The 23,097-nt window shown below is 32.8% G+C and overlaps 2 protein-coding genes across 4 annotated transcripts; one reads left to right on the top strand and one right to left on the bottom strand.

Annotated features, from left to right (window-relative positions):
* Positions 1-15,352: 15,352 nt before the first annotated feature.
* Positions 15,353-16,879, bottom strand: LOC130941107 (uncharacterized). Its single transcript, XM_057869499.1, has 5 exons — positions 16,793-16,879; positions 16,514-16,642; positions 16,353-16,415; positions 16,038-16,162; positions 15,353-15,750 (listed from the first exon to the last, which is right to left on the bottom strand). Exons 1-5 carry the CDS (start codon positions 16,877-16,879, stop codon positions 15,558-15,560), a joined length of 597 nt encoding a protein of 198 aa, XP_057725482.1. The 3' UTR covers positions 15,353-15,557.
* On the top strand, positions 16,640-18,849 carry LOC130941723 (uncharacterized). 3 transcript variants are annotated; one of them, XM_057870298.1, is made up of 6 exons: positions 16,640-16,958; positions 17,498-17,591; positions 17,786-17,822; positions 17,925-17,982; positions 18,166-18,276; positions 18,547-18,849. In XM_057870298.1, the coding sequence occupies exons 1-6, from the start codon at positions 16,941-16,943 to the stop codon at positions 18,670-18,672; spliced, it is 444 nt and encodes a 147-aa protein (XP_057726281.1). In that variant the 5' UTR covers positions 16,640-16,940; the 3' UTR covers positions 18,673-18,849. The 3 variants fall into 3 exon arrangements, with proteins under 3 accessions (XP_057726281.1, XP_057726283.1, XP_057726282.1); XM_057870300.1 differs by having other exon boundaries at positions 18,166-18,184; positions 18,547-18,639; XM_057870299.1 differs by lacking the exon at positions 16,640-16,958 and adding an exon at positions 16,992-17,360.
* Positions 18,850-23,097: the final 4,248 nt, after the last annotated feature.

Here is a 23,097-nt window from a genome sequence, read left to right as displayed (position 1 = left end):
CGCCAGAAATGGGCACCAGCCCGGCGTTTAACGCAAGAATTGGCTCAAAACGTGTTTTTGAATGCCATTTGGTGCAGGGATGACTTTTTCTTGACACCTAAGGATCTGTGGACCCCACAGGATCCCCACCAACCCCACCACCCTCTCTCTTCTTCACCCATTCACCAATCACCTCAACACCTCTCTCCCAAAAACCCCCCACCTATCAAATCCCAATATCATCTTCACTCCTTCATTTTCACACACCCTAAACACTACTTTTTCCCCTTTTGGCCGAACCACAAAGCCATCTCCCTCTCCTCCATTTCTTCTTCTTCTACTCTCTTCTTTCTTCTTTTGCTCGAGGATGAGCAAACCTTTTAAGTTTGGTGTGGTAAAAGCGTTGCTTTTCGTTTTTCCATAACCATTTATGGCATCCAAGGCCGGAGAAACCTCTAGAAAGAGGAAAGGGAAGGCAAAAGCTTTCACCTCCGAGTCATGGGAGATGGAGAGATTCATCTCAAGGGTGCATCAAGACCACTTCTATGAAGTTGTGGCCATGAATAAGGTGATCCATGAGGTCCCTTTCAAACTCAAAAAGGGTCAACTTTGATCAAAGGTTGGACCAAGTCCTCACAGACATTTGTGAAGAGGGCACCTAATGAAAGAGATATTCAAGAGGGAAGCCGGTTCAACTGAGAAGGCATGACCTCAAGCCCATCACTAAGAAAAGGATGGAGCAAACAAGAGACCCCTCTCATCATGGGATCCCTGAGATGCCTCAAGGGATGCACTTTCCTCCACAAGACCATTGGGAGCAAATTAACACCTCCCTAGGAGAATTGAGTTCCAACATGGGACAACTAAGGGTGGAGCACCAAGAATATTCCATCCTCCTCTATGAGATTAGAGAAGATCAAGGAATCATGAGAGAGGAGCAACAAAGACAAGGAAGAGACATTGAGGAGCTCAAGCACTCTATAAGACCTTCAAGAGGAAGAACAAGCCGCCATCACTAAGGTGGACCCGTTCTTTAATCTCCTTGTTCTTTATTCTTCTGTTTTTCGAAAATTTATGCTTATGTTTATCCATGTTTGTGTCTTATGATCATTAGTGTCTTAGTGTCTATGCCTTAAAGTTATGAATGTCCTATGAATCCATCACCTCTCTTAAATGAAAACTGTTTTTATCACAAAAGAACAAGAAGTACAGGATTTCGAATTCATCTTTAAAACTAGCTTAATTAGTTTGATGTGGTGACAATACTTTTTGTTTTCTGAATGTATGCTTAAACAGTGCATATGTCTTTTGAATTTGTTGTTCATGAATGTTAAAATTGTTGGCTCTTGAAAGAATGATGAAAAAGGAGACATGTTACTGAGGATCTGAAAAATCATTAAAATGATTCTTGAAGCAAGAAAAAGCATTTCTATATAAATAAAAAAAATATAATTCGAGAAAAAAAAAAGAGAGAAAAAGAAAAAAGAAAAACGAAAAAAATATATAATAAGAGTTGTGATCCAAGGCAAATAAGAGTGTGCTTAAGAACCCTAGACACCTCTAATTGGGGACTTTAGCAAAGCTGAGTCACAATCTGAAAAGGTTCACCCAATTATGTGTCTGTGGCATGTATGTATCCGGTGGTAATACTGGAAGACAGAGTGCTTTGGGCCACAGCCAAGACTCAATAAGTAGCTATGTTCAAGAATCATCATACTTAACTAGGAGAATCAATAACACTATCTGGATTCTGAGTTCCTAAAGAAGCCAATCATTCTGAATTTCAAAGGATAAAGTGAGATGCCAAAACTGTTCGGAGGCAAAAAGCTACTAGTCCCGCTCATCTAATTTGGAGCTAAGTTTCATTGATAATTTGGAGTCTATAGTATATTCTCTTCTTTTTATCTTATTTGATTTTCAGTTGCTTGGGGACAAGCAACAATTTAAGTTTGGTGTTGTGATGAGCGGATAATTTATACGCTTTTTGGCATTGTTTTTAGTATGTTTTCAGTAGGATTTAGTTAGTTTTTAGTATATTTTTATTAGTTTTTAGTTAAAATTCACTTTTCTGGACTTTACTATGAGTTTGTGTGTTTTTCTGTGATTTCAGGTATTTTCTGGCTAAAATTGAGGGACCTGAGCAAAAATCTGATTCAGAGACTGAAAAGGACTGCAGATGCTGTTGGATTCTGACCTCCCTGTATTCGAAGTGGATTTTCTGGAGCTACAGAAGCCCAATTGGCGCGCTCTCAACGGCGTTGGAAAGTAGACATCTTGGGCTTTCCAGCAATATATGATAGTCCATACTTTGCCCAAGATTTGATGGCCCAAACCGGCATTCAAAGTCACCCTCAGAATTCCCAGCGTTAAACGCCGGAACTGGCACCAAAATGGGAGTTAAACGCCCAAACTGGCATAAAAGCTGGCGTTTAACTCCAAGAAGAGTCTCTACACGAAAATGCTTCAATGCTCAGCCCAAGCACACACCAAGTGGGCCCGGAAGTGGATTTTTATGTCAATTACTCATCTCTGTACACCCTAGGCTACTAGTTCTCTATATATAGGACCTTTTACTATTGTATTTTCATCTTGGTTCTTCTGGTTCCCTCTCTGGGGCCGAAACCAATGATCACTCTTGTTCTTATGTATTTTCAACGGTGGAGTTTCTACACACCATAGATTAAGGTGTGGAGCTCTGCTGTACCTCGAGTATTAATGCAATTACTATTGTTCTTCCATTCAATTCCGCTTGTTCTTGTTCTAAGATATCACTTGTTCTTCAACTTGATGAATGTGATGATCCGTGACACTCATCATCATTCTCACCCATGAACAAGGTGACTGACAACCACTTTTGTTCTACAAGCAATCAAGGCTCTAGTGAATATCTCTTGGATTCTTTAACCGGAATCTTCGTGGTATAGGCAAGAACTGATGGCGGCATTCAAGAGAATCCGGAAGGTCTAACCTTGTCTGTGGTATTCTGAGTAGGATTCAATGATTGAATGACTGTGACGTGCTTCAAACTCCTAGCAGGCGGGGCGTTAGTGACAGACGCAAAAGAATCGATGGATTCTATTCCGGCCTAACCGAGAACCGACAGCTGAATTCCGCGTGCTGTGACAGAGCATTTGCAATCGTTTTCACTGAGAGGATGGGAGGTAGCCATTGACAACGGTGAAACCCTACACAAGCTTGCCATGGAAAGGAATAAGAAGGATTGGATGAAGACAGTAGGAAAGCAGAGAGACGGAAGGGAAGGCATCTTCATGCGCTTATCTGAAGTTCCTACCAATGAATTACATAAGTATCTCTATCTTTACCTTTGTGTTATTTTCGTTCATCACCATATCCATTTGAGTCTGCCTGACTAAGATTTACAAGATGACCATAGCTTGCTTCATACTAACAATCTCCGTGGGATCGACCCTTACTCGCGTAAGGTTTATTACTTGGACGACCCAGTGCACTTGCTGGTTAGTTGTGCGAAGTTGTGTAATGCCATGGTATTGAGCTACCAAGTTTTTGGGGTTCATGACCGGGGATTATGAGAGTTGTGAAAAAGTATTGTTCACAATTTCGCGCACCAGATGCAGAAGATGCCAGGAGAACGCCAACTTTCATAAAGCACCGGCGGCTGAAATGAGCCTACTGATGGCCTCTCGACCATTCTCTCAATGGGGAGTTGACCTGTTAGGGCTTTTCCCGGTCGGACCTGGGCAGGTCAAGTACCTCATTGTCGCCATTGACTACTATACCAAGTGGGTGGAAGCCGAGCCATTGGCCTGCATATTCTCGGAAAATTGCCGAAAGTTCATGTGGAGACAAGTAATAGCCAGGTTTGGAATCCCAGAGGTCATCATCTTGGACAACGGGACACAGTTTGCTGACAAAAAATTCGGAGAATTTCTTGCCGGCTTAGGCATAAAGCAGAAGTTCTCGTCCGTTGAGCACCCCCAGGCCAAGTCGAGGCAGCCAACAAGGTCATCTTACAAGGCCTCAAAAAGTGACTTGACTAGAAGAAGGGAGCCTGGGCAGACGAGCTAGCATCGGTCCTCTGGTCCTATCACACAATGCAGCAGTCATCTACTGGGGAGACGTCCTTCCGGCTCACTTACAGGGTGGACGCAATAATACTAGTAGAGATTGGGGAACCGAATCCACGACTACTCTTGGGAGGAGTCAACGAAGCCGTGGAGAAGGACTTGGTAGATGAAACTAGGGAAATGGCCCACTTATCAGAGACTACGTTGAAACAAAGGATGGCCCTGCATTACAATGCCAGAGTATTAAAAAGAGAGTTTGAGCCAAACAACCTAGTCTTGCGACGCAATGAGTGGGTCTCCCGACACTTGGGGAAAGAAAGTTGGCGGGAAATTGGGAAGGCTCATACATGATAAAGGAAGTGGTCGGCAGCGGGGCCTATAAGCTGGAACGACTGGACGGCAAGGAGGTTCCCAGAACATGGAACGCGAGAAAACTAAGAAGGTTCTACTCCTAAAGGCCGAAGTACACCCGACGGGCAGGCGATGTGCCGTTTTAGTAAGCCCCGTTTCGTTTCATGTTGCATTACCTCCCATTAGTTGTTTCATTTCATGTTTATTTGCATTTCATCATGATATAATCGTGTTTAGGCTACGCTAGTTATCTCCTTTTTTTCATTTCATATTTCAATATTATTCAAATTATTCAAATTACTTTACCAAGTAAAGGTAACCAATTCCATAACGACACGGCATCCCGGGATTGATCACCCCGGGAACCACTGAAGTTGTAAGCGCTACAACAAATGGCTGTTAAATAAGGCCAAGTTCCAAGCACTCAAACAAAAAAGCCACAATCTGGCTTTGTTAATTACCAACAAAACGGTAAACAAGTGCAAGCAAATAGTTAATTACCAATAAAATGGTAAGCAAACACAGCCAGCAAATCCTTAAAATGGTAAACAAGCAATTTGTTATCTACCGACAAAACGGTAAAACAAGTTCACTAAAACTACTCAAGTGTTCAAAGATCTACACAAATTACAAAAATCCAAACAAAATACAACAAGTGAGGTTACATCACTTATTCGGGATATTGACGATCTTACCATCCTTAATGGTTTTAAAAATGCTGACAGCTGAGGTATCAAAATCGTGAGCTAACAGCTTCACTTGAGCCTTGATCGCTTCCTCGGTCACCAGAATGGCATTCTTACCTTGCTTCACAGTTTCTTTATACTTTTTTCTTTAGCTCAACAGCCTCAGTCTTGGCAGCGGTCACCGACGAGAGGGCCTCATCACGCTCTTTTTCGAGTTTCTTCACCCGACCTTGAGCAGCACTAAGTTGGCTTTCCAGAGTAAGCTCTCGCTCGGTGAGCCACACAACCATCTCATCGGAGGTCTTAACCTTCTCTTCGGAAGCAGCCAACTGAGCCTGCAGTGATTTCACCTCAAGTTTGTACTTCTCATTGACGCTGACACATGATTGAAGCTTGTTTTCCATATTCCGAGCTCCCGCCAAGACAGGCTCCGCCTTCCTCGCTATAGCAGCTGCCCAGAGCAAGGTGCGGTACACCCACTTAGCTTGAGAGGCAAGATCCCGCCCAAGGAAGAAGTCCTCTGTGCCAGGTAGGAGATGGGAATCAATGAAGCTACTTGCATCAAAGTTCTTCTCCATCACTGTGAGGACCCTCTCAGGGCTGGAGGACGGTTTCCTCTTCCTCGGATTCTCAACGACGATAACCTCAGGTCCTCCACCCTCCGTCTCAACCTCTAGTCGGGGACTCAGACCAGAGCTGGTCCCAGCCACCTCTCCTTGTGTAGGCTGAGACTGGGCGTCAGCCTCGACAGCAGAAGGGGGAGGCACCTCGTTAGTACGGGTGGCGGAGTCATCATCGCTACCCCCAAGCAGAAATGTGTTGAATAAAGCATCAAGTTTAACCTGCTCGCCAGCCATTGATACTGAAACAACGCACCAAAGCTTGTTAGTCGGTAAAACGGTTAATAAAATAAAAAACAAAACAAAACAACAACATGAGCAAACAACCAAACAACCACATACCTATATAACTCCTAGCCACATATTGATCACCCATGAGGAGTGATAAACCACTATTTTATGATTTATCTTGTGCTCAATTGAGTGTTTTTATCAATTCTTCACCCACTTATTCATAAGATTTGCATGGTTTTATAATTCCTTCCTTATTCTATGATATATGTGAAAACATGTTTTCTATGCCTTAAAAAATTTTATCTTAATTATTCTTTATTACCATTCGATGCCGTGATCTGTGTGTTAAGTAATTTCAGGTTTCATAGGGCAGGAATGGCTTAGAAGACAGAAAGAAAACACGCAAAAATAGAAGGAACGCACAAAATGGAGTTTTGAAGAAAATGGCAGCGACGCGCACACATGAAATTGACCCATCGAAACATAGAGAAAAAGTTAAGGAATATAATTAATTTTTTGCCACCTCATTCCTATTATATTTAACTAGTAGTGTATCCTGTCACGCATAAATAGTATATTTCTTTCATAGGCACCACTTAAATAAAGATCCTAAAAACAACTTTATCTAAAGATGCCTACATGGCAAAACCTAAGCCATACATTCTAAAGTCACACTTTTAACTACATAACACTTAAAACCATAGCATAAAAAGCGTCACCTAATGGAAAAAAGTAAATTAGAAGATTTAAGAGAAGAAATAATTAATTTATCAAAATTAATAGATCAAAAACTAATGATTCTAAGTTCTAACTAATGTTAATTGTAATGACACCGAATTCTTAAAATCAATCCAAAATGATTTTTCTCAAAATCTTTATTTTACTATAAGTTTTATTGAAGGACTTCAAAAACCTGAAAAAACTTATACTTCACATGGAATTTCTAAAAAATGCTACCATGGAAATGATTCCCCACATCTCTATCACACTTTTAACCCACAATTAAATTCTATAGTAGATATGCTTGAAGAAATTTTAGTATTCATAAAATTTCAAAGAAATAAGGAAAAAGAGAATCCCAAAGAAGAAAACATTCAAAATATAGTCAACATAACGAAACTAAAAGTAAAACCACCATTGAAATTATGAATATCGAAGAAAAATTAGAAGAAGTTACAATGCTTTTTAAACAATTAAAAATGGCTCAAGAAAATAACATTATGGAACAAGAATTTCAAATAGAAGAAGAATTAGTAAATTCTGAAAATATAGAAAATAAAGAACATATCCTAGACTATTCAAGTGATGAAGAACCAGCAATTCCAATACAAGTGAAAAATGAAGCTGGAACATCTAAGGATAATCAATCTCAATTTAAATGGGAAACAAGTTTTGAAAATTATGCTTTTAAAAAGGGATTTATAAATAAAAATTCAAAATATACAAAAATACCATCAAAATACGTTCCTAAAATTCAGGAAACGAAAGGAGAAAGAATGCTCGATTTAGACTGTAAAAAGAATGAAAAAGAAATTTTCGAGAACTGGTTGAACTCCTTCTTATTAGAAGCCTTTACTAATCCAAAACTTAGTGAATTATCTGGAGGAGATATCTGGAATTATATAGGGTTTCATACTAAAGGAACTGTAAGAGATTTTATGACATCAATAGAAAACTAAATAATAGAAGAATTAGCAACAAAAACAATAGTTTATGATAAAATATTACATATAATGATGATTCTGTATAAAGAATTTTTTGGAAAAAATATTATAGATCATAGACAAGAAGTCTATAATAAAGAATATCAAGAAGCAAAAAATCATTTAGCTAATATTCAAATACATGATTTATGTAACGTGAAATCTTATATATGTGAATATAGAATACATTATTATAAACTAAAAGAAGAAGATAAAAACCATTATCTTAATATGTATATAACAAAACTTCTATACCCTGCTAATGAATTTATAATGGGAAGATTTATAAGAGAAATAAATAGAGGAACAATTGAAAATAATTTTGGCGGAGTAACCTCTGCAATAAGAGAGGAAATAAAAGAACGTTGTATGCAAGAAGCAACTCAAAAAAGATTTGAAAACATAATTAGAATTTGCTGTCAGGATCATGAAGAAATACCTCAAAAATATGGTCTTAATAAAAATTTTCAAAGAAAAAGAAAATATCAATTTAGAAAAAAAATACTATCCAAATTGGAGAAAAAAGAGGTATTTTAGAAAAAGAAATAGCAATAAAAACAAAAAACAAAAAAATAACTATTGCACAAATAAAAAAGAAAATTGTAAATGTTGGTATTGCCAGGAAGAAGGATACTATGCAAATGAATGTCCAAAAAAGAAGGATAAAAAAGATCTTACCAAACAATTAGAAATTGCTAAGTCTTGTTTCATGGAACCATTAGAAGAATCAGATGATAACTTAGACTATATTTTTGAATATGTCTCAGAAACAGACTCAGAGACTGAGTAATAATGCCACTTTTATTACTATAAAAATAACAGAAAAGTTTATAAATACTTTCATAGATTCTGGAGCAACACAATGCTTTGCTAGTACAAATATAAAACTTGATTGGAAAAAATTAAAGAAACCATTAAGAGTTAGAATAGCTGACAAATCAGTACATAAAATTGACCAAAAAGCAGAAATGGTTGAAATATTTATTCAAAATTATAGATTCATTGTTCCATCCATATATATGTTAGATTCTGGGATGGATTTTATCATAGGAAATACCTTCTTAAAGCTATATCATCCATTCATTCAAGAATTAACATATATAGTTTTAAAAGCTCCACCCGATTCTTCAATAAATAAAAAATCAAAACGTATAAAGATACCAACTACTACCATAGATAAGATTTTAAAATTTAAAATATTTTCTATATTAGAAACATGTTATTTAAATATATTTTTTCAGATAAATATCCCAAAAAATAATCTTGAAATAAAAGTAGAAGAACTTTTGGATGAAATTTGCGCTGAAAATCCTTTAGATATTAAAAATACAAATAAAGAATTAGTAAGCATTAAATTAAAAGATCCTACAAAAGAAATAAATGTTCCAAATAAAATTTCTTATTCCGCAAGAGATAGAGAAAAGTTCTCATTAGAATGTAAAGATCTTTTAGAAAAAGGAATTTAAGATTAAGCAAAAGTCCTCATGCGGCTCCAGCCTTTTATGTTGAAAACAATAATGAAATTAAAAGGGGAAAACGAAGAATGGTAATTAATTATAAGAAAATGAATGAAGCAACTGTTGGTGATGCTCATAAACTTCCAAGAAAAGATTCTATTTTAGAAAAAATCAAAGGAGCAACTTGGTTTTCATCTCTTGATGCAAAATCAGGATATTGGCAACTTCGTTTAGATGAAGAAACAAAGAAATTAACTGCTTTTACTTGCCCAACAAAAGAATCAACAAGTGTGTTGCTCTATGAATGGAATGTTTTACCATTCGGATTAAAATAAGTCCCAAGTATCTATCAAAGATTTATGGAAGAAAATCTAAAAGAGTTGAATGAATTTATCTTAGTTTACATTGATGATATATTAATTTTTACAAAACAGAATAAAGAAGATCATCTTCGAAAATTACTAATAGTTTTAGAAAGATGTAAAGAAAAAGGATTAGTTCTTAGCAAAAAGAAAGCAAAAATAGCAAGACAAGAAATAGAATTTCTTGGGTTAATTTTATCCACTCAAGGAAAGCTAAAACTTCAACCAAATATTTTAGAGAAGGTAAATTTATTTCCTAATAAAATAGAAGATAGAAAATAATTACAAAGATTTTTAGGATATATAAATTATATTTCTGATCAAGGATTTTTAAAGAATATAACAGAATACACTAAAAACTTATTTCCAAAAATAAGTACTAAAAAAGAATGGAAATGGGAAGAAAAAGATAGTATGCAAATTCAAAGAGTCAAAGAATTATGTGAAAAGCTTCCGGAACTTTATATTCCAGAAGAAAACGACTACTTAATAGTAGAAACAGATGCTTCAGACATAACCTGGTCAGGATGTCTAAAAGCTAAGAAAGCTATAAAAAGTTGGGAACAAGAAAAAGAATCACTAGATTCTAAATATTCTCCAAAGGAATTACTTTGCAGGTATATTTCAGGGATTTTTACACCAACAGAGCATAGATATACTACTCATGAAAAGGAAACTCTAGCAGCAATTAAATCTCTTAAGAAATGGAAAATTGATTTACTACCCAAAGAATTTACATTAAGGACAGATTCTAGTTACCTAACAGGTTTCATTCGATACAATTTAAAATTTGATTATAATCATGGGTGACTGGCAAGATGGCAATTATTTTTGTTACAATATCCAATAAGAATTGAATATATTAAGGGTAACAAAAATGTTATTGCAGATACATTAACAAGAGAATGGAGTTCGTTTACAACGCATTAAATCAAGAAATACAAAAATATCAGCAAGAACTTGAAGAATGCAAGCATTGTCAGCAAATAAGGACACAGATCCAATCCCTCAAGAAGGTCATTAAAACAATGAAATCAACACAACAAGCAAAACCATCAGAGTTCAGCCAGCTAAGCATGGTGGACAAATCAGGTGAAGAAAAAATTTCAGAAAATAAAATAATTGCTGAAATTATTAAAAAATCCACACAAGATAAAAAATATTATGTAATTTATAATGGCCCCATGAAAGGAGTATATGATGCCTGGGAAAAAGCAGCACCATTCACACATCAATCAAAGATAATTCACAAAGGAGGATTTTTAACACTGGCAGAGGCAAAGGAATCCTTCAGGGAATATGAAGCTCTTCATCCAGAACAAACCCTAAAAAGAGTAGATAAAGCTCCAATTCAAGCCCAGAGAACAGGAATAATAAGAAGCATTCCTACAAGGGCTGAAATCAAGGAAAAGAAAAGGGTCTGTAGATCAAATCTCAGAGAAACCCTTAATATAGTCCTGAATTGGACTAAAGAAAAAAGGGCAAGTTTGGGATACTATCCTATTGCCAAAGAACAGCTAACAAAGCTGGTTATTTTTCCAGAAGCTTCCCCATCTGACACTTATCAATTTTTTCAGTATGGATTAATTGATACAATTTTAATTTTTAATGATTTAAAAATTATTAATGAGTTTCCTGCAGGATTTGTTGATGCAGTAAAGAGATTTAAAAATATGATTGACAATGTAAATCCAAGGGATATATCCCTAAAATTTACAAATAGTCAACCTATTTTTAATGAAGAAGAAGAATGCTTAGTTCCAGCACACCAAGTGGTATTTATGTCTGTCTTCCCAGGAAACTTTCAACAATTGATCAAATTCAAGATTTACCAATCTACAGTCATGAAGGAAGACTAGCCAGCACATTAGCAAGGGTCTTTGAAAGAACTCAAAAAATAACAAGGGAATCTCACACAAGAATTAATTATAAAAGCAGAAATACTCTGCTTGTGTCCAGTAAAAGAAATGAAATTGAAGAAAGAGAGATGAGACTCTTGGTAGAATTTGAATCTGCAATCTACAATTTATCCGGGCTCTTAGAAAAGCTTCCTGAAGGGATAAAAAGGAATCTCTGCTATTTGATAAAAGACAGAGAAGACCACAAGTGCCAGCTATGTTTCTCAGAAATATCTGAAGAAAGCAATAATGAAATAAAATCCACCCACATGATAAAAGAAGAGGACAGCACATCCACCCACATGATAAAAGAAGAGGACAGTACATCCACCCATATGATAAAAGAAGAGGACAGTGCATCTGAAGCATCCCTCAACATTATTGTATAATGACGTAAGCGCTTAGGTCATAGAGCACTAACAATGTAGCTGGTGCAAAAACAATGACGTAAGCAATGACGTCATAAGAAGGGTAAGGATGGAAATTGTCCATCAAACCCAACCATTATAAATAGAGTGCTTAGGCAAATGTAGAAGCATCAGAAAACAGAAAGCAGAAAGCTAAGAGTACTCATATGCTAGGAGAGCAAGGAGGAAGCTGCCAAGGCGATTCTGTAGTCTGACAAAAGAATTCTCTTAGGAAAAAATAGTTTTAAACTCCCCTCTGGAGTTAATATTTACAATCTCCCCTCTGGAGATAAAAACACCTTATGTAAAATATACTAAATAAAGGAAGTTTTTCTCCAGAAAAGGTACGTCTTTGTCCTAATCTCTTAGTTATGAATTATTTAGAAAGCTTAGAATTAACGGAAGAATCTGATTATTATAGATTAACTGCTTTATTAGATAATGAAAAACAGGCTGTTCTAAAAACAGAACTAAATCTCAAATCAAATGAAAATTTTAATAAACAAAATCTGTTAAAAGAAGTTTTTAGTAGAAAAAATATAATATACTATGGAAAAATTCAACTTGAAGCCCCTGTAAAAATAAAATTTGCTAATGGAGAACTTGAAATAGCTTTGATAAAAATGAAGAATTAAGAAAACAAATTGAGAAAATTAAGAATCAACAGAAAAGATCTAAAATTGGATGGATCCATATTAGTACCATACAAATTTTAATCAAATCTACATATATGAAAGGAATTAATTCACCAATAAGTTTAGCAATCTGTGACAAATGTAAATGTTAAATTTAATGCCCATCTTGGAAATGCTATACCTTTATCAACTGAAAATCTTGGTATCTATAAGTTTAGCTTATAAATTCCATAGAAAACGTTTAATGGAACAAGATGATGAACCATTTTCAATTACATATGCAATAAATTATGCTTTAACAAATAGCCATCATAGTATAATATTTAAAAATAGAGAAAGAATTTATGTTGATGAATTATTTCAAAAAATCGTAAAAACAGAAATACCAAAATATAAAGCTATTGAAAATCCAGTTCTATTATTAAAAGAACCATCAAAAAGATCGGTTTCATCAAATTTTCAAATAAGAGAATCTAAAATCAATAGTCCCTTAAGTTTATCTAAATTAAAAATTAAAGAAGAAGACTCTGAAATAAAAGAACTAACAAAAAAGGTCGAAAAATTAAATAAAACTCTAAATATTAAATTATGACAATAAATAAGGAAGAAATATATGTAACTTATCAAGATAAGAAACAAGAGCTCTTTGAAAGAGAGAATCGTTTGAATTATTTGCAGTTTTCTGAAATAAATCAAAGAGCATTTAAGGCTCTAAAAATAATCTATAACAAGCTGAAAAAAGAAGTTGAAGAGCTAGAAAAATTAATAGAATCTCTAGAAAATAGTCACGAATCAATGATAGAATTTGCAGAAATTCTAAAATAAATAATGCTAAACAAAACTATTTTTAGAATAAGATTACCTAATTTATGAAGTATAAAAAGACTAAGAAACCAGAAAATAAAATAAAAAGGATAAGAACGAAAAAATTAAAAAATAAAATAAAGGAGTATAAAAAGAATTAAATAATCTTCAGGTCAAAATTGATGATCTTATAATAAAAAAGATAGAAATAAGAATAAATATAAACAAGTTGGAACTAAATTTAGAAAATTTATAAATGTCCGGAAAATCATATTACGATTTAAAGGAATTAAAGCTGTTGAAAGAAAAGATGGAAAATGAAATTGAAAAATTAGGAAGATATTTAGAAGTAAGAGAAAGTGTAGAAATAAAAGAAGTCTTTGAGGATTTAAGAAATTATATAAAAGAAAAAGACAAACAGATAAAAGATTTTACATATAATAATTCATGTAAAAAAGAATATTATAATTATGATAGAAATTAGAACAGAATTAAAAAATTATAAATATGAAATTAGAATTATAAATATACATCAAGGACTAGTAATAAATAATCATATAACAAATACAAGAGAAATTGTAGAAATGGTCAATACTTTAGATTATGAAGTTGCAAATTATTTTTATCAAAATCCTTTGAATAGGGCACCACCAAGACAAATTATAAACTTATTCGAAACAAAATATGAAGAGTTAGTAGAAATTTCAAAAGAAGAATTAAAAGAAAAGTCGAATTTAAAAAATTGGTATCAGAGCCAAGTTAACGATTAAAAGTAACACTTTTTCTTTAAACAACACTTTTAACAATACGCTTTTAAATCAATAACAACCACAAAATAAAAAAAGTTTTTACAAAAAGATGAGATTGACAACTTCATCGTAGTATCCCCCTTCTTTCATTGTATGTAAAATATTAAAATTATAGTATATTAATAATTAAAAAAAGTTGAAGTAGCAAATATTTAAAAAGAGGAAAATTATGATTCCAACAATATAATAATGGATGGAATAAAGGTTAAGAGGCACATGCATATCGGATGGGTGTGATATATATGCGGGGACATGGATATTGTTCTACAAATAGGGCGTTGCTTAGAAGTAGTTGGTATAGACTAAGGAGAAAGAAAAAGAAAAATGTAATACTCACTTAAAATGCCATTTTCGGATACTTTGATTATCAACAATATTTCTTTTAGTCAATTGGCAATTTTACTATGGTGGTACAGGATGATTAGCAGAGCATATAAAAGTTGGACTGCCCCATAACATGTTTCATTTTGTCAGGTTTGTCTATTTTTTATTGGCTTCTTGACAAAAATCATATCATAATTTTTTTTATACCACATAGAAGAGATGACAAAAAATTTATTGTCTAAACTTTTTCATGCTTTAACAGACAGTTTTTGGTTGGATATTATTTTTTAATTTATCAAATGTATTTATTAATAGTTATTTTTCTACTTTTTATCCTTTATCAATTTATAACTTTATATTGATAAATCATATAATCTTATATAATAAATATTTTTTTAATTTCATAAAAAAATTGTATTTTAGCTAACATTAAAAGTGATTTGTACTAGAATAATAGTTATTCATGACTTACTCACAAAATTAAGGCGAATAATAATATATTATAACGATAATTTAATAATATAAATATGTATGTTTTATCTTTTATTTTTTTATCAATCACTTTAAGAATAAAAGATATTTGTTCTTTAAATTAATTTTCGAACAAAATTTTTAATCAAATTTGTATTTCAAAAATTTTAAATTAATCACATTAGTCTTTCAATCCTAATTAATGGCTAGCATGACAAATTTATAAAATTAGATGAAATTAACACAAAATTAAAAGATTTCAATTCCTCAAAATTTCTCTAATTTGAGACTGATTTGATTTAATTGGATAAATTTATCAACTTGGCAACAATTAGAATTGTTAAGTGTGTCTTGTGATCAATATGATATCATTTAATATGCGGCATTAGCAAATTTTGAAGTCATAAGCAATAAAAATAACAAGAATTAATGTGACTAACTTAAAATTTTTGAAAAACGAAATTAATTAAAACATCTTTAGAAAATCAATTTAAACAATAAATAATTTCTTAAAGACGAATTTGACTATTTACTCTCCAGTCACCGCTTTAAATACTAAAAATAAATGTATAAAAAAATATAAAAGTAATGCATATATTAAAAACTAAGTAAATAAAATCGAACCCATTATTTTCTACAAGGTCTACGAGGCTATCACTAACTAGTCTAGACTTTGGAGATAAGTGTTTTTTATCTTTTAGCAACAATAGGGGGATTAAATTGAGCCTGAGCCAAAATAGTGTAATGTCTTCCTCCTATACTTCAAACCTATCAAACGACTCGCCTGAGCTCTCCGGTTACCAGAGCATATTTACGGTGCTGGGATAAGATTGATGCTACTTGAACTGCACTTAGAATTGATGCTAAGTCCTTGTTAGGGTGTTCCCGTTGTTGTATAGATTCAAGCAGAATTGTCTGCAAGATCTGCAGGGGATCCCCGTGGCTCACAACCAAAATGGCACAACTGCAGGATATGGCAAGAAAACGTAAAAGCTGATAGAATACGGAGGAGGACAACACATCTATATACAATTCTCGAGAAGCAAAGTATTAGTTTGTAACTGTCCATTTAGATCACAATTAAGTGTATTGGCATTTCAAAGTGTGTCTTAAGTCTTTTGGCAGCAACTAGGGAATATGCTCAGGGATCCAATAGATTTGTTGTTGAACTTATATTATATGAGTTACAAAATTCATGAATAGTGTAAGACTTCCTATTTCCTAATGAAGATTAAAGATAAGAATCATTACCCTTCATATTCTGACTCCATAATTGTCACCGCTCTTGTAAGTCTACAGGCAACATCCTTGACACTTTCTCCTCCTTCTGGCCCAACAAGTGGATCCTTTTCATCCATTTCCCAAATCTCTGCATACTATTGATGATGGAAACAAGTAATCAATGAGTTCTAAACGGTGGTGCTGCGTGACATGTTCTGAATATTTCATCTAATGTATATACTAATGATGAAACATGATGCAGAGTATAGAACAAATCTTCTTCAATTGGCAATTTTACTATGGTGGTACAGGGTGATCAGCAGAGCATATAAAAGTCTCACTTACCTTATCATGTGAAAGAAGTTCAAATGAAGGACCAAAATAGCGCTCACGGAGATCTTCCACCACCTGCACAGTAAAATGGACTTCAAGTAAACAGATGTACGTGAAAGAGAATAAAAGAAAGATTATAACTGAGGGATAAAAATTGGACCTGAGTGGCTAACCTTACACTGGGGGCCTTCAAAAGGAAGATTGAGCGCAGCTGCAACAACTTGAGCCGTGTGTTTTGTTCTTGAAAATGGAGAATAGCAAATGCGTACATTGGCAAGTGGTATATTATTTGCTTCCAGCTCCTGTCCACATGAATTAGACTTAGAAGTTAGAATAGTTGTAACTTGATGCATATGGGGTAGTGTGGAATTTTCGAAATAGAATCGGATCAAATCATAAAGCAACGATAAAAATGAAATTGAATGGCAGGGTACTACTGTAGACCTACCAACCTGTTGGAAAAGTTTTGCAGCTACGTGTGCTTGTTCAATTCCCTCGGCAGCCAATTGGAATTCAGGGCGCGTACCGTTTTTGCACATATAGAAGGAAAAAATTACACATGTGAATGCACTTCGAGCTGCAAGGGATTTTTGCTCAAGAATGTCTGCTTCTTTGAAGGTGTAGACTCAAATTCCATCTCGCAATTTTACCTGTGTTGACCCAACTTTTGGGATTCAAGAATTTTCCTGAATATAGTTCTCATACTTTGATATCTTTCCTTTATATTATAAACTGCATGTAGGTTGAATCAGTTCTTTGAACATTCACATTATTTTTATTTTCCTTTTGTTGAGACTCACTATAACAAGAAGGATCACAAAATTCTGTATTGCTTTACATAACCATGTCCTTTTTGTGTGTGTGTGTGTGTGTGTTTGTTTTAGGAAAAAAAAGGAGAAGGGGGGGGAGTTCACCAATATAATGTTTTTATTGTGTTGACCTATTTTTACTTGACCTTTGAGCCCCAAGTTGTGTACCTCTCTCTTGATGCTGACAAAATTATATGTGGCATGATTATGGGTATACTTTCCGCTTTTCCTCCATTCTCATTAAGCACTCTTTTATGGGATGACATGTTGTCTAACTTTCTTAGTGTCTGACTTTGTTATTTATTTTGTAAATCTCAAACTCTTGCTGACCAACCTTCTTTAATGCAGATGGATATATTTCCATACTCTGTGTTTTATATCTTCTTTGAACAATACCTAGACATATGGAAGATAGCGCTGATCAACCTTGCTGTAGCACTAGGTTCGTAAGAAGTCTAATAACTTCTATATGCACAGGGTATGGCAGAATCATATATGTCAACCTTATTTGGATTTTCCCCTTGCTCCTCTTTGGACTCCCAATTATTACTTCTTTGGGTGTCTAAATTTCTAATATCAGGTTGTCTTTCTGTAATCCAATTCTTTTGTAATTCAATAACGATGCTGGTTTAACAGGTGCTGTTTTTGTGGTTTGTCTGGTCATTACATCCAGGTATAAATAAATTTAAAATTGACCCATCGTATAATTGATAAGTTGTATATTCCTTTTCAGTATTATATGTAATTTTTTCTTTTCTGTTGCATCCCAATGCAGCCTGTGGAGTTCAGCAATCATATTGCTTGTTCTGGTCATGATAGTCTTGGACATCATGGTATAATTTTTCTCTAATATTCTGAATTTTGCTGCATCTTCATTTGTTTTTATCTCTCTTGTAAAACTCAATTGCACTTGATTTTTATTTGCAACTAATATCTCTTGCAAAATCTGAACTTTTGTCTCTAATTTATCAACCCTTGCAAAAGCTAAACATTCTACCTTTTTCTGACATATGCAGGGTGTAATGGCGATTCTTGGTATTCAACTAAATGCGGTTTCTGTTGTTAACCTTGTTATGTCAATAGGGATTACAGTTGAGTTCTGTGTGCATATAGCACATGCATTCATGGTCAGTCTAATCCTCTGTTGCCTTATGTATTGATGACTTTTCCTGTAGGGTATGACTACAGTATTTGTCAAGGTTGACATTACCTACTTGTTACGTATGCAAATGGTGTAATTAGCAGTAAAACTCAACCTGCATTGTCATCATGGGAATTTTTATGCTTAGATGAATTATGGAAGACCTATATGCAATCTAACTTCCTGCTATTGGTGAATAACTGAATATGCAGTATTCAAATATGTTAATGATCTCACGTCACTTCTGTTACTACAGGTAAGCACGGGGGATAGGAGCCAAAGAGCAAATTTCAGGTTGACTATATGTATTGTTACACATGAACTAGTGTGTGTGTACAGAGTATCGGAGCACGACATCATGAATTGTGTGATAGTGAATTAACAGGATAGGCTAACTAGTGCCTAAGATACGCAGAAAATTAGAAAATACAAAGAAAGGGGCAGCAGTAGGGTAGGGTTACACCTAATTTTGAATAACCGCCAGGCAAAGGCGAGTTTGTACATATGCCCTCTGATCAGTAAAAATACTCACATATTTGTTTATAACCTCCAAACTATCCTCTAGTGTCTTTGGTTTTCCCTTTGATAATGGACGCACTGCAACAAATAAGACACAAACTAAAAAATTTGGAAAAAAAGAAAGAAAAAAGATCATTGAGAAAGTTTACCTCTCTATAATGGAGATCACGTATCTTCTTATTTTCAAATCGGTTTCCACAGCAGCAAGAAACTTTGAAGTTCCCGTGCTTTCGAGCGTGAATCTCCATTTCCTTCGGATGGTCAAAAATCGCCCCTCTCTTGCAATGAACGCACATATAGCGTTCTTGCAGTGGTCTTGAACGGGCTTCTCGAACAAAATCGCACTAACAGAGAAGATAGAAGAGTAAGTCAAATTTCATAAGAGGTAATGACGTAAAAATAAAAGAACTCTACCTGATTTTGATGAAATGTAAGGTTCTTTCTATTTTTGAATCTGTTCCCACAAAGTTCGCAAACAACAACACATTTTTTGTGCTTCAGCTTCGAATGGGAAGCCAATTCGATTTTATTTGGAAAAGACTCTTCACAGTTAACACAAGGATACAGTGCTTCTTCCTCCATACTTGATGTTCTTCAATTTGAATGGATTGAACAGAAAAAGATTAAATTGGAGCCACAAATCTAACATTTCACAAATGAGAGAAATTCAGAAAGTTACCGATTGATGGTGCAGTGATTAAAGCTGATCGACCAGAAGCTAAAGATCCAGAGAGATTGAAGGAGAAGAAAAATGAAGTTCGAAATTCGAAGAAGTGAAGAAAAGGAAGTTGTGAGTTTGTTACTCTGTATTTTATACAGAGCTGAAGTTCTAACAAACTTTGGTTAGCTGGCATATCACGAACACATCTATAAAATTGGCGGTTACTGCAACTCTCTCTCACACTTTAAAATTGGCGGTTTCTACTTAATATAATTTCTTTTCTTCTTTTCCCCCCCTCATGCATTAGTCTGTTCGCGTTTTTTTATGTTTTGGTTAACTCTTGCCATTTATTTCATTTTAAATGTAACTAATATCTTTTTTTTTCTTTCTTATAAAAAAAAAAATACCACTGTAAGTCTTCGTTTTTTCTTTTTCCTTTTTGTTTTGTTTTAAAAAAATATAGTTAACTAGGGATGATAATCAAACCATCAGATGTGTAAGACATTTGTGCGCTACTATTTTTACTTTTATGTGCCTTTTAAAAATTAAAAGATTTAATGGTTTATTTAAATACTTTATAATGTTATTGTTATTGATTTGCTTTTGATTTGGATATCAGCTGTTTTGTTAAGTAATTAATGTGTTTAGTTTCTGTGAAGTGGGTTGGGCAACACCAATCTCACAAGATGTCACAGCTACCATAATCTTCAATAAGATGCACTTCTGCATTTTTCGCGCTCCAATGGCATTCTTTGATTCCACTCCAAGCAGCCGAATTCTTCATGAAGTGTGATGTTATGTATGTCATATGTTTTGATGGGGCTGAATTACTGAATTCAAAGATTCCCGTAACAGAGGTGTGCATGCTCGGATTAAGACGGGTTAGATCAGAATTTCATTCTAATATCTTATCGGATCTATTTTTTAAATTAATTTAAAATATTCAATTTACTAAGTTGATTCGAAATATATATGATTTTTTAAGTTTTATACAATAAATTAATAAAATATAATTTAAAAAAATAAATTTAATAAATATTATATGTATTTATATTAAAATAAATTATTTTATTTATTTTTAAAATAAATAAATAAAATAATATTATATAATATATAAAAATATATTAATTAAAGTATGAAACATAATATTTTATTTTAATTTTATCATAAAATATATATTTTAATTATATAATATAATTTTTATTGAGGTGAATCGATTGATTCAAAATATAATTAAAATCTAACTAAAAAATATTATTGAATAAAATAATAAATTTAAACTTGCCAAAATATGTTTTGGGTTAGGATTCGGATCTTACAACTTCCAACCCATAACATTATTATTACAGATTTACTACATATATAAGTCTTTTTGACATATAAATTTATACAAGTTGGTTTAAATTTAACAAAAATAACTCAGTTTAGATTAAGTGTAAACACGTACTTCTACAATTCTTGAATAGCGCAAACAATTCTTCTTTCTCAATCAAAAACGTAACTCTCAAAATTTAAACAAGGATTAAATTTTTTCAAAAATCTCTCAAAATCGTCGCGAAAAGTGAAGGAAGTTTCAAAGTTGAATTCGAAAAGAATTATAAAAAAATAAAATAAGAAAATAAAGAAGAAGAAGCAGAAGATGAGAAGGAGAAAAAGAAAAACTTTTGAATTATGCAGAACTTATTAGTACAAAAACACCGAAAATTCTTAAACAATGCACATAAATATCTTAGTTTTACACTGAAATTTGCTGCAAATACATAAAAATGTTTTCTTTAATATTACATTTTTTTTCTTCGTTTTTTATTTCTTTCTTTTTTTTAGTTGAATGAATGTAGGTTCATCATCTTCAAAGTAATTTTGTAGCATTATGTGTTTCTTCTTCTTTGTTTGATTTTTTTTTATTTTTATTCTTGTTAAGAGAATAAAACAAAAAGAAACTTGAAAAGGTAAAATAAAAAAAAAAGATGAATTAAAAAAATATGAAGATGATGATAATGAGAAAGAAGAAGAAGCAGCAAAAGATGAGGAGGAAGAAGAAGAATTTTGAATTATACGGAATTTATCAGTACACATACACTGAAAATCCTTAAACAATACATATAAATATCTTAGTTTTACACTAAAATTTGCTACAAATACACAAAAAAATTTCCTTTACATTCAATTCAAACCATCAACGATGAATAGCAATTTTCACAATAAAAAATAACATTATTCACTTACAGAATTATAAATTACTAACAAAAACATTAATTAGAATCGAACCACACTTCAGTCACTTGATTGGATTTAAAACAATAATCCACTTCACTCTGGTTCAATTAATAATTTGAACTTGAATAATTCATTATCTTCAACAACGAAATAACTGTTCAAAACTGATTTTAGAGCTTGATTTTAAAAACGCAGAGAAAAAAGAAATTGCGAAGAAAACGTAGATTGAAAATGCTGAGGAAATTCGAAAAAGGAAACAAAATTCTTTTGAAAAAGACAGTCATATATATTCGTGCATTGACTAAAAAATTTGTTAAATAATAACGCGTGAGGTAAATTAAGTTAAAGAGATTTGTATAAATTTATATGTATAAATAACTTGTATGTGGAGAATATTTATTATTATTGTCATTATTATTATTATTATTAAGCTTCACTAATGCACGCCTTATAAAGCATTATTCTTGGCAATTAAGTTGATAAAGCAAGGCTCTACCAGCTCTTGTTATGCACCACCTATAAGCATACTTAGCAACTAAGATTACATATATGTGTACTTGTGTGTAGTGTCCAATGAAAGAAAATGTGCCATGAACGAAAAAAAATCAGCACATTTTGTGATTTGTAGTCATTAATTAATTATTATTATTATTTTTAATAGTGTGAGATTATATTTAATGGTGTGAAATTATTCACTTTTTTTTTAATATTTAAATACCAACCAAATTTTAATAAAAGTGTTGATCTCCTAGACTTATCATCCAAAAAAATATCAAAAAAAATTATACTGAATTGTTTACGAGTAAGTGAATTTCGGACTAAGTAATTGTGAATTTAAATTTATATACAGATATATTCTTTTATTTGTATAGACACATTTAAAAAATAGGTGGAGTCTATATTAAATTTAATTCATTTAAAATATATAAAAATATATGTTGAAGTTATCGTTAGTAAAAGTTTTTAATTTTTTAATAAGTATATACAAATATATTGAAAAATTTAACCTTTTGTATTTTTTTATAAGTTTTTTTTTTAAATTAATAACTTAAATCCTAAAAATAAACTATAGATGAATAAACTTTCATTTTGATCCACTAATCTACATATGAATAAATAAAATTAATTATTTTTGTCTATGAATATTCAGAGCATTGTCAAATCTATAGATATATTGAAACAACATTTTGTCCTTTAACAAAAGCAATGGGTCAAAACTCCAACATTTTTAATCAAAAACGTTAGGTGACAACCAATGCAAAGAAACCCCCTTTTTTTCCAATTAAACTAAAGCATGCAAAGAATCTCTTGAGCCTCTTTATACTATGTCACTTTTATTATTACTACTACTATATAATATACAAAGTATATTTAACCAAAAACTATAAGAACCTCCTATAATTATTATAC

This window comes from Arachis stenosperma, chromosome 7 (assembly GCF_014773155.1).
Source record: "Arachis stenosperma cultivar V10309 chromosome 7, arast.V10309.gnm1.PFL2, whole genome shotgun sequence".
NCBI classification, from domain to species: domain Eukaryota; kingdom Viridiplantae; phylum Streptophyta; class Magnoliopsida; order Fabales; family Fabaceae; genus Arachis; species Arachis stenosperma.
This window is presented reverse-complemented; position numbering and strand designations above follow the sequence as displayed.